At 44.1% G+C, this 12,114-nt stretch overlaps 1 protein-coding gene across 1 annotated transcript; it reads right to left on the reverse strand.

The window, feature by feature from the left end:
* Positions 1-589: 589 nt before the first annotated feature.
* HIRIP3 (HIRA interacting protein 3) lies at positions 590-10,426 on the reverse strand. The gene is made up of 4 exons (XM_077789574.1): positions 7,648-10,426; positions 4,550-4,694; positions 2,974-3,066; positions 590-1,187 (listed from the first exon to the last, which is right to left on the reverse strand). The coding sequence occupies exons 1-4, from the start codon at positions 10,402-10,404 to the stop codon at positions 1,084-1,086; spliced, it is 3,099 nt and encodes a 1,032-aa protein (XP_077645700.1). The 5' UTR covers positions 10,405-10,426; the 3' UTR covers positions 590-1,083.
* Between the last annotated feature and the right edge of the window lie 1,688 nt (positions 10,427-12,114).

Below are 12,114 nucleotides of genomic sequence, written 5' to 3' on the forward strand. Positions count from 1 at the left end.
GATTTTTGGGTGATTTTGGGGATATTTGGGTGATTTTGACGTTGATTTTTGGAAGTCGTACATTGATTTTTTAGGTGATTTTGGGCTGATTTTTTGGTGATTTTTTTGGGTGAATTTGGGGATTTTTAAAGTGATTTTTTGGGTGATTTTGGGACAATTTTTGGGTAATTTTGGGGCACTTTTTGGGTTGATTTTGGGCAATTTTAGGGTGGATCTTGGGGATTTTTTGAGTGATTTTGCAGCAAATTTTGGGGTGATTTGGGGCATTTTTAGTGATTTTTGGGGTAATTTTTTTGGGTAATTTTGTGGTAAATTTGGCTATTTTTGGGGTAATTTTGGGGTTTTTTTTGAGTGATTTTGAGCTGATTTTTTGGGTGAATTTGGGGATTTTTAAAGTGATTTTTGGGGTGATTTTAGGGATTTTTGGGGGTGATTTTGGGCTGATTTTTGGTGATTTTTTTGAGTGATTTTGGGCTGATTTTTTGGGTGAATTTGGGGATTTTTAAAGCGAATTTTTGGGTGACTTTGGGGATTTTTTGGGGTGATTTTTGGGCTGATTTTTGGGGGAATTTGGGGATTTTTAAAGTGATTTTTGGGGTGACTTTGGGGATTTTTGGGTGATTTTTAAGTTGATTTTTTGGGTGATTTTTTGAGTGACTTTGGGGATTTTTAAAGCGATTTTTTGGGTGACTTTGGGGATTTTTTTGGGTGATTTTTGGGTGAATTTGGGTGTTTTTAGAGCTATTTTTTGGGGGCAATTTTAGGGATTTTTGGAGCGATTTTGGGCTGATTTTTTGGTTGAATTTGAGGATTTTTACATCGATTTTTGGGGCGATTTTTTGGTTGATTTCGTGACAATTCTGCGCATTTTTTTGGGTTGATTTTGGCCATTTTTACCCCAATTTTCAGGGCTGTTTTTGGGCAATTTTTCATCCATTTTAAGCATTTTTATTGCAATTTTTGACCATTTTTAACTTTTTTTTTCGTTTTTTTTTCCTAAATTGAACCATCACAAACCCCCGAGTCCCAAAAAAACCCCAAAAGTCCGAGAATTTCCCCCAAAAAACAAATTTTGGGAATTCTTCACTCGCTGTCGGAGCTGACGACGCCGCGGAGCCGCGACCAATCCGGGGGGGGGAGGGGCGGCGATTTTGGGGCATTTTCGGCGTTTCTGCGGCGGGATCGAGCTGGGAAAAAAAAAATTAAATTAAAGGGGAAAATTTGGGGAAATTTGGGAAAATTTGGGGTTTTTACAGCGATTTTTGGGGGTTTTACAGTGATTTTTTGGGGATTTTTACATTGATTTTTTGGGCAATTTTTGGGTAATTTTGTGGTGATTTTTTAGGTCGTTTTTGGTGAATTTGGGGTTTTTACAGTGATTTTTTGGGGTTTTTTCATTCATTTTTAGGCAATTTTTGGGCAATTCTTTGGTGATTTTATGGTGATTTTTTTTGGTGATTTTGGGAGTTTTCGCGGCGATTTTGGGGCATTTTTGGGGTTTCTGCGACGGGATCGAGCTGGGAAAAAAAAATGAAATTAAAAAAGGGAAAATTTGGGGAAATTTGGGAAAATTTGGGGTTTTTACAGCGATTTTTGGGGGTTTTACAGCGATTTTTTGGGGATTTTTACATTGATTTTTTGGGCAATTTTTGGGTAATTTTGTGGTGATTTTTTAGGTGATTTTGGGTTGATTTTTGGGTGATTTTTCAGCTAATTTGGGGTTTTTACAGCAATTTTTTGGTGTTTTTTTGGCGGTTTTGGGGTTTTTATGGTAATTTTGGGGGATTTTTAGGTCGATTTTTGGGTAATTTTTTGGTAATTTTTTGGATGATTTTGGAGCAATTTTTTTGGGTAATTTTGGAGATTTTTGGGTTGTTTTTGTGGCGATTTTCAGAGTTTTCACAGCAATTTTGGGGCAATTTTTGGGTACTTTTCTGGTGATTTTTGGGATTTTCACATCAATTTTGGGACAATTTTTTGACATAATTTTGGAAGTTTTTTGGGTGATTTTGATGTGATTTTTTGGGGGATTTTTACGTCGATTTTTGGGCAATTTTTGACAATTTTTGGGTAATTTTGTGGTTATTTTTGGGGTGATTTTTGGCTGATTTTGGGGACTTTCACAGCGATTTTGGGGCAATTTTCTGGGGTAATTTTAGAGATTTTTGGGTGATTTTTTGGTGATTTTGGGGCGATTTTTGCGGCAATTCTGGGACAATTTTTTGGGGTAATTTTGGAGGTTTTTGGGTGATTTTGATGTGATTTTTTGGTGGGTTTTTTGGGAATTTTTACATTAATTTTTGGGCAATTTTTGGGTAATTTTATGGTGATTTTGGCTATATTTTTTTTAATAATTTTGGGGGTTTCCACAAAGAAGGGAAGGGTTAAAAAGGAGAAATTTTGGGGTATTTTGGGTGTTTTTTGGGGTGATTTTGGGCATTTTCCTAATAACCTTTGGGGCAATTTTTGGGTCATTTTCTGGAGATTTTTTTGGGTGATTTTGGGGATTTTTGCAGTGATTTTGGGACAATTTTTGGGTATTTTTCTGGTGATTTTTGGGGATTTTCACAGCAATTTTGGGACAATTTTTTGCCGTAATTTTTGACGTTTTTTGGGTGATTTTGATGTGATTTTTTGGTGTTTTTTTTGGGGATTTTTACGTTGATTTTCGGGCAATTTTTGGGTAATTTTATGGCGATTTTTTTGGGTGATTTTGGGGATTTTTAGGTTGATTTCTGGGTGATTTTGGGCATTTTCCCAATGATCTTTGGGGCAATTTTTGGGTCATTTTCTGGTGATTTTTTGGTAGTTTTTTACATTGATTTTTGGGCAGTTTTTGTACAATTTTACGTCGATTTTTGGGGTGATTTTGGCCATTTTTTTTTAAATAAATTCCGGGATTCCCACAGGTCAAAAAGGGTTAAAAAGGGTAAATTTTGGGTCATTTTGGGTGGTTTTTGGGGGTTTTTTTACTGGGTAAAATGTTGGAGGCGTCGAGGGCGGCGAGTTCGGCTTTTTCCTCGCGGCGCCGGCCGAGGCGGCGGCACCGGGCCAGGGAGGGGGTGCCTAAAAAACCAAAAAACGACCCAAAATTCAGCCAAAAACCCCCAAAATCCACCCGAGTCCCTCTGGGAATCCCAGTCCCCAAAATTCCATTGAAGATTCCACTGAAAATTCCAAAGTTCTGCCAAATTTGGCCAAAAATCCCAATATTTTACCTGAAATTTCAGCCGAATTCCCCAAGTTTCACCCGAATTCCCCCAAAATGTCATCCAAAATCCCAAACAAAAATCCCAAAATTGCGCCCAAAATCCCCGAAAATTCCCAAAAACCCCCAAAAAACCCTAAACCCCCAAAATCCAGGAAATAACCCCAAATCCTGACCCCAAAATCCCAAATCCTGACCCCAAAATTCCCCCCAAAAAATCCCTAAATCCCCCCCAATTCCCCCAAAATTCCCCCCCCAAAACCCCTCCCAAAATTCCCCCCAAAACCTCTCAAAACCCTTCCCAAAAACACCCCAAAAAATTCCCAAAAAATCCCAAATCCCCCCTGAACCCCCCCAACCCCCCCCAAAAAATCCCAAAACCCCCGAAACCCCCCCAAAAAAATCCCCAAAAATTCCCAAAAAATCCCCAAAAATTCCCAAACCCCCCCGAACCCCCCAGACCCCCCCAAACCCCCCAAATTTCCCCCAAGTCCCCCCCAAATCCCCCCAAAAATCCCCAAAACCCCCCAAATTCCCCCCAAAAACCCCCCCAAAAAATTCCCAAAAAATCCCCAAATTCCCCCCAAAAACCCCCCCAAAAAATCCCCAAAAATTCCCAAACCCCCCCAGACCCCCCAAAACCCCCCCAAAACCCCCCCCAAAAATTCCCAAAAAATCCCCAAAAAATCCCCAAAAATCCCCAAACCCCCCAAGACCCCCCGAACCCCCCCAGACCCCCAAAACCCCCCCAAAACCCCCAAATTCCCCCCAAAACCCACCCCAAAAATTCCCAAAAAATCCCCAAAAATTCCCGATCCCCCCCAGACCCCCCAAACCCCCCAAATTCCCCCCAAAAAATCCCCAAAACCCCCCGCAAAAATCCCCAAATCCCCCCCAAAAATCCCCAAAAAATCCCAAACCCTCCCAAAACCCCCCTGAACTCCCCAAACCGCCCCCAAAAAATTCCCAAAAATTCCCAAACCCCCCAAACTCCCCCGGACTCCCCAAAAAATCCAAAATCCCCCCAAAACCCCCAAAAAAATCCCCAAAAAATCCCAAACCACCCCAAAACCCCCCCAAATTCCCCCCAAAAACCCCCCCAAAAATCCCCAAAAAATCCCCAAAAAATCCCCCAAAATTCCCAAACCCCCCAGACCCCCCAAAACCCCTCAAATTCCCCCCAAAACACGCCCCAAAAAAACCCCAAAAAATCCCCAAAAATCCCCAAAACCCCCCAAATTCCCCCCAATTCCCCCCAAAAAAATCCCCAAAAATCCCCAAACTCCCCCAAACCCCCCAAACCCCCCCAAATTTCCCCAAATCCCCCCAAATCCGCCTCACCCCTCAGGCCGAGCTGGCGCAGCGCGCCCCGCAGCGCCTCGCGCGCCTCGCGCCGGCTGCGGCACTTCCGCAACAGCCGCCGGAAGTTCGGGCGCCCCCCGGCGGCGCGCAGGAAGCGCTTCAGACGCGTCACTTCCGGCGGCTCCTGGGGGCGGGGCTTGTCTCAGGGGCGGGGCTGAGAGCAAGCCACGCCCCCCCGAGGGGTTAGGCGGGAATTGGTGGGGGGTTTTTGGCGGGAATTTGGGGGTTTTTGGCGGGATTGGAGTTTTTTTGGCGGGATTTGGGGTTTTTTGGTGGAATTTGGGTTTTTTTGGGTGGGATTTGGGTTTTTTTGGCGGGATTTGGGGTTTTTTGGAGGAATTTGAGGTTTTTTGGAAGAATTTGAGGTTTTTTTGGTGGAATTTGGGTTTTTTTGGCGGGATTTGGGGTTTTTTGGTGGAATTTGAGGGTTTTTTTGGAGGAATTTGAGGGTTTTTTGGTGGAATTTGGGGGTTTTTGGGTGGGATTTGGGTTTTTTGGTGGAATTTCAGGTTTTTTTGGGTGGGATTGGGGTTTTTTGGCGGAATTTGGGTTTTTTTGGCGGGATTGGGGTTTTTTGGAGGAATTTGAGGGTTTTTTTGGGTGGGATTTGGGTTTTTCTGAGGAATTTGAGGTTTTTTTGGGTGGGATTTGGGTTTTTCTGAGGAATTTGGGTTTTTTTGGGTGGGATTTGGGTTTTTGGGTAGAATTTGAGGTTTTTTTGGAGGAATTTGAGGGTTTTTTGGTGGAATTTGAAGGTTTTTTTGGGTGGGATTGGGGTTTTTGGCGGAATTTGAGATTTTTTTGGGCGGGATTTGGGTTTCTTTTGGGCGGGATTTGGGTTTTTTGGTGGAATTTGTGGTTTTTTGACGGAATTTGTGTTTTTTTGGTGGGATTGGGGTTTTTTGGCGGAATTTGAGGGTTTTTTTGACGGAATTTGAGGTTTTTTGGCAGAATTTGGGGTATTTTGGCGGAATTTGAGGGTTTTTTTGGGCGGGATTCGGGTTTTTTGGCGGGATTTGGGTTTTTGGGCGGGATTTGGGGTTTTTTTGGCAGGATTTGGCTTTTTTTGGAGGAATTTGGGTTTTTTGGCAGAATTTGGGGTTTTTTTTGCGGGAATTTGGGTTTTTTGGCAGGATTTGAGTTTTTTGTTTTTTTTTTCGTGGGAATTCCAGATTTTTTGGGGGGCGGGAATTCAGGGTTTTTTTGGCAGGAATTTGGGTATTTTTTTGGCAGAATTCGGGGTATTTTGGCGGAAATTCGGGTTGGTTTTTTGCCAGGAATTGGGGGGGGTTTTTTTACGGGATTCAAGGTTTTTTTGGTCGGAATTCAGGTTTTTTGGCAGCAATTCCAGGTCTTTTTGGCGGGAATTTGGGGTTTTTTTGGCAGGAAAATTCCCCCCAACATCTCAAAAATCCCCCCCACAAAATTAACCCCAAAGTCCTTCAAAATCCCCCCAAAAATTACCCAAAATCCCCCCAAAACTCCCCCCAAAATTCTCCCCCAAATCTCCCGAAACCTCCCCAAAATTCCCCAAAAAAACCCAAATTTTTTCCCTAAAAATCCCACATTTCCCCCCTCAAAAAATCCCAGATTTTCCCCAAAATCCACCAAAAATCCCAATTTCCCCACATTTTTTCCCAAAAACTCAAAATTTTCCCCCAAAACCCCAAATTTTTCCAAAAACCCAAAAATTTCCCCCCAAAAATCACCAATTTTTTCCCAAAACTCCCCAAAAATCACAAATATCCCCCAAATCGACCCAAAATCCCAATTTCCCCCAATTTTTTAAAAAAAAAAACCAATTTTCCCCCAATTTTTTTCCAATTTCCCCCCAAAAAAAACCCAAATTTTACCAAAAACCCAAAAATTCTCCCCAAAATTTCCCAAAAACCCCAATTTTTTTCAATTTTTCCCAAAACCTCCAAATTCTCCCCCAAAACCTCCAAAATTTCCCTGGAAAATCCCCATTTTTTCCCAAAAATCCTCCCAACCCCCCCAAATTTCCCCAAAATCCCAATTTTCCCCAAAATTTTCCCCATTTTTTCCCCAAAAAACTAATTTTTCCCCCAAAATCCCAATTTTCCCACTGTCCTCCCCAAAAAACTAAATTTTTTCCCCAAAAATCCCAATTTCATCACATTTTTCCCAAAAATCTCCATCTTTTCCCCAAAAAATCCCAATTTGCCAAAATTTACGCAAAAAAATCCAGATTTCTTCCCAAAAATCCCAATTTCCCCACATTTTTACCCAAAAAATCTAAATTTTTCCCAAAATCCCCCCAAAATTTTCCTAAATTCCCCCCAAAACCCCCATTTTTTTCCCAATTTTTCCCAATTTCCCCCAGAAAAAAACCCAAATTTCCCAAAAACCCCCGATTTTTTTCTTTTTTCCCAACCCCCCCCAAATCTTCCCAAAAAACCCCAAATTCCATCCGATTTTCCCCCCAAAATCCACAATTTCCCCACATTTTTTCCCCAAAAAATCCAATTTTTTTTCCCAAAATCCCCAAATTTTCCCCTCAAAAACCCCAATTTTTTCCCAAAAATCCCAATTTCCCCCCAAATTGACCCAAAAATCCCTATTTTCCCCTAGTTTTCCCAAAGAAACCCAAATTCCCTCCAATTATCCCCAAAAATCCCAATTTCCCCATTTCTCCCCCCAAAAAATCCCGATTTTCCATAGTTTTACCCAAAAAACCCCAAATTTACCCTGAAAAATCCTAATTTCCCTACATTTTTACCCAAAAAACCCCAAATTTCCCCCCAAAAATCCCAATTTCCCCACATTTTTCCCCAAAAACCCCAAATTTCCCCCCAAAAATCCCAATTTCCCCACATTTTTCCCCAAAAAACCCCAAATTTCCCCCCAAAAATCCCAATTTCCCCACATTCCCCCCCAAAAAAATCCAAATTTTTCCCAAAATCCCCCCAAAATTTTCCCAAACTCCCCCCAAAACCCCCATTTTTTCCCCTCAATTTTCCCCCAAAAAATCCAATTTTTTCCCAATTTTTTCCCAATTTTCCCCTAAAAAAACCCAAATTTTCCCCAAATCCCCCAAATTTCCCCCAAATTTTCACCTTCCAGGGCTTCCACCAGGTCTCCTCCTCCTCCTCCTTCCTCTTCCTCTTCCTCCCTCCCCGCTCTTCCTCCCGCTCCCGTTTTCGCCGTTTTTCCGCCCATTTCGCCAGCGGCAAATCCTCGGAATCCTCCGAACCCGACGCCGACGATTTTTGGGGCAATTTCGGGGCTTTTTGGGCCATTTTGGGGTTTTTTTCTTCCTCCTCCTCTTCCTCGCTCTCAAATTTCGATTTTTTGCCCGATTTTTGGGTCATTTTTGGGGTTTTTTTCTCGATTTTTCCCATTTTTTTCCCATTTTTCTTCCATGGATCTTCCTCTTCTTCCTCCTCTTCTTCCTCCTCCTCTTCCTCACTCTCAAATTTTGATTTTTTGCCCAATTTTTGGGTCAATTTTTGGGATTTTTCCTCAATTTTTCCTGTTTTTTTCCCATTTTTTTTCCGTAGATCTTCCTCTTCTTCCTCCTCTTCTTCCTCACTCTCAAATTTGGATTTTTTGCCCAATTTTTGGGTCATTTTTGGGGTTTTTTTCTTGATTTTTCCCATTTTTTTCCCATTTTTCTTGCCTTGATCTTCCTCTTCTTCCTCCTCATCTTCCTCCTCCTCTTCCTCACTCTCAAATTTGGATTTTTTGCCCAATTTTTGGGTCATTTTTGGGGTTTTTTTCTCGATTTTTCCCTTTTTTTTCCCATTTTTCTTGCCTTGATCTTCCTCTTCTTCCTCCTCATCTTCCTCCTCCTCTTCCTCACTCTCAAATTTGGATTTTTGGGTCAATTTTTGGGATTTTTTCTCAATTTTTCCTGTTTTTTTCCCATTTTTCTTCCGTGGATCTTCCTCTTCTTCCTCCTCATCTTCCTCCTCCTCTTCCTCACTCTCAAATTTTGATTTTTTGCCCAATTTTTGGGTCATTTTTGGGGTTTTTTTCTCGATTTTTCCCATTTTTTTCCCATTTTTCTTCCGTGGATCTTCCTCTTCTTCCTCCTCATCTTCCTCCTCCTCTTCCTCACTCTCAAATTTGGATTTTTTGGTCAATTTTTGGGATTTTTCCTCAATTTTTCCTGTTTTTTTCCCATTTTTCTTCCGTAGATCTTCCTCTTCTTCCTCCTCTTCTTCCTCACTCTCAAATTTGGATTTTTTGGTCGATTTTTGGGTCATTTTTGGCCTTTTTTCCTCAATTTTTCCTGTTTTTTTCCCATTTTTCCTGACTGGATCTTCCTCTTCCTCCTCTTCTTCCTCCTCTTCTTCCTCACTCTCAAATTTTGATTTTTTGTTCAATTTTCGGGTCATTTTTTGGGATTTTTCCTCAATTTTTCCCGTTTTTTTCCCATTTTTTTTGCGTGGATCTTCCTCTTCCTCCTCTTCTTCATCTTCCTCTTCCTCACTCTCAAATTTCGATTTTTTGCCCAATTTTTGGGTCATTTTTTGCCTTTTTTCCTCATTTTTCCCCGTTTTTTTCCGGTTTTTTCGGTCTGGCTCTTCCTCCTCCTCTTCCTCCTCCTCACTCTCAATTTTCCTCCTTTTCCCCCCCAATTTTTCCCATTTTCCCCCTTTTTCCTCCTCATTTTTCCCAAATTTCCCAGATTTTTCCCCAATTTTCCCTTTTCTCACCCCAATTTTCCCCCTCTCCCCTTCCTCTTCCTCCTCATCTTCCTCACTCTCAATTTTCCTCCTTTTTTCCCCATTTTTCCCCATTTTTTCCTCATTTTTCCCCCCGAATTTCTTCATCTCCTCCTCTTCCTCCTCCTCCTCTTCCTCACTTTCAATTTTCCTCCTTTTTGCCCCATTTTTTCCCATTTTTTCCTCATTTTTTCCCATTTTTGCCCCATTTTCCCTTCCTTCCTCCTCCTCCTCCTCACTTTCAATTTTCTTCATTTTTTTCCTATTTTCCCCCATTTTTTCACCATTTTTCCCCGTTTTTGCCCCATTTTTCCTTTCTTCTTCCTCCTCCTCTTCCTCACTTCCAATTTTCCCCTTTTTCTCCCCATTTTCCCCAGAATTTTTGGATTTTTCCCCATTTTTTTCATTTTTCACCCCATTTTTCTTCCTCAACTCTTCCTCTTCCTCCTCCTCTTCCTCACTTCCAATTTTCCCCATTTTTGCCCCATTTTCCACAGAATTTTTGGATTTTTCCCCATTTTTTCCATTTTTCACCCCATTTTTCTTCCTCAACTCTTCCTCCTCTTCCTCACTTTCAATTTTCCCCATTTTTTCCCCATTTTTTCCCATTTTTTCCTCATTTTTCCCCTTTTTTGCCCCATTTTTCCTTTCCTCTTCCTCCTCCTCTTCCTCACTTCCAATTTCCCCCATTTTTGCCCCATTTTTTCCCATTTTTTCCTCATTTTTTCCTACTTTTGCCCCATTTTTCCTTTCCTCTTCCTCCTCCTCTTCCTCACTTCCAATTTTCCCCATTTTTGCCCCATTTTTTCCCATTTTTCCCTCATTTCCCCCCTCCTCTTCCTCCTCCACTTCCTCGCTCTCAAATTTCGATTTTTCCCCCCATTTTTTTCCCATTTTTTCCCCTTTTTCCCCCATTTTTCCCCCATTTTTCCTCCCTTCCTCCTCCCCTCCCTCCTCTTCCTCCTCCCCCTCCATTTTCCTCACTTTTGTCCCATTTTCCCCCATTTTTTCCTCATTTTCCTCCTCCTTTCTCTTCCTCTCCTCCTCCTCTTCCTCCCTCCCGCTTTTCCCGCCATATCCCCCATTTTTCCCGCCATTTCCCCCCTTTTCCCCGCCATTCTCCCTTTTCCCGCCGTTCTCCATTTCCCCGCCTTTTCCCTCACCTTCCCCGCCTTTTCCCTCATTTTTCCCGCCATTTCCCCCCTTTTCCCCGCCATCCTCCCTTTTCCCGCCATCCCCCTGCCTTTTCCCGCCATTTCCCCCCTTCCCCCGCCCTTCCCGCCCTCCGCCAGGGGGCGCCACCCCCGAGCCTCGCCCCGCCTCGGCCACGCCCCCTTCCAGCTCCGCGCATGCGCGCTCGGCCTCGCCCGCCGCCCTGCGGAGAAGAAAAGGGCGGGGTCAACCGGGGCGGGGCCAATCGGGGCGGGGCAGCCTCGCGAGGGGCGTGGCCAGCGCAGGGCGTGCCCCCCCTCCCCGGGGGGGGGTCTCCGGTGCTTCCCCTCCCCCCTCCCGGTACCGTTCGCCGCCGCCCGGCGCCGCCGCCGCCGCCATTTCTGCGCCCTCAAAGCGGCGACCAATGAGGAGCGCGATCAACGACAGCGGGGCGGGGCTGGCGGCGCGGCAACCAATGAGGGGACGGCGCTGTGAAGCGGGAAGGGGCGACAGCCACTGAAGGGCGGGGTGGGGTTGAGCGGCAGCGGTTTCAGCCTCGAGGGAGTGACCGGCAGCCAGTTCAACCAATCAGAAGCCGGCTAGGAGCGGCAGCAACCAATCAGAAGCGGTAAGGGGTGGGGCTAACGCGCAGCGCGGGGGAGCTTGATTGACAGCAGCGCCGCCCAATCACATCGCCGCCTTGTGACGCTCGAACCAATCGCAGGAAGGAGGAGGCGGGGTGGAAGAACCCGGAAAAGGAACGCGCGGCGGGTTGAGGCAGAGGGGGGACCAATCAGGAGGCGGCGCGGGAAAGGGGAGAGCCAATGAGGGGCGAGGGGAAGGGCGGGGCTTGTCCGCCATGAACGGGGCGAGCGAGGGCGATGGCGGCGGCTACAAACGGCGCTGCCGGGCCCTGAAGCGGCGCCTGAAGCTGCTGCTCTACGTGAGGGGCGGGGCCAAGGGAAGGGGCGGGGCTTAACGGGCGGGAAGGGGAAAGGGGCGGGGCTTGAGCGTGAGGGGAGTGGGGGGGATTGAAGTATTGGGGGGAAAATCGGAATTTTGGGGGGAAAATGGGAATTTTGGGGGGGAAAAAGGGGAATTTTGGGAGGAAAAATGGGAATTTGGGGGGGTTTGGGGGGATTTTGGGGTGTGGGAGGAATTTTGGGGGAAATTTGGGGGTTTTTGGGAGGAAAATTGGGGTTTTTAGGGGAAAAAATGGGATTTTTAGGGGAAAATACTGGGATTTTTAGGGGGGAAAATTGGGATTTTTAAGGGGAAAAATTGGGATCTTTAAGGGGAAAAAATTGGCATTCTTACGGGGAAAATTTGGATTTTTAGGGGAAAAAATTGGGATTTTTAGGGGGGAAAATTGCGATTTTTTAGGGGGAAAAAATGGGATTTTTAGGGAGAAAAAGGTGGGGTTTTAGGGGGAAATTTGGGATTTTTAAGGGGTAAATATTGGGATTTTTAGGGGGGAAAATTGGGGTTTTTAGGGGGAAAAATTGGGATTTTTAGGGGAAAAAAATGGGATTTTTTAGGGGGGAAAATTGGGATTTTTAGGGGAAAAAATGGGATTTTTAAGGGGAAAAAATTGGCATTCTTAGGGGAAAAAAATGGGATTTTTAAGGGGAAAATTTGGGATGTTTTAGGGGAAAAAAGGCGGATTTTTAGGGGAAAAAATTGGGATTTTTAGGGGGAAGA

This window comes from Lonchura striata, chromosome 35 (assembly GCF_046129695.1).
Source record: "Lonchura striata isolate bLonStr1 chromosome 35, bLonStr1.mat, whole genome shotgun sequence".
Classification (NCBI taxonomy): domain Eukaryota; kingdom Metazoa; phylum Chordata; class Aves; order Passeriformes; family Estrildidae; genus Lonchura; species Lonchura striata.

Coding starts and splice junctions, on each gene's coding strand:
- HIRIP3 (XM_077789574.1), bottom strand. CDS start 10,404: ATGGAGAACGGCGGGAAAAGGGAGAATGGCGGGGAAAAGGGGGGAAAT. Junction 4,695..7,647: donor CCTGGTGGAAGCCCTGGAAG/GTGAAAATTTGG, acceptor CCCCGCCCCCAG/GAGCCGCCGGAAGTGACGCG. Junction 1,188..2,973: donor CGCCTCCAACATTTTACCCA/GTAAAAAAACCC, acceptor TTTTTTTCCCAG/CTCGATCCCGCCGCAGAAAC.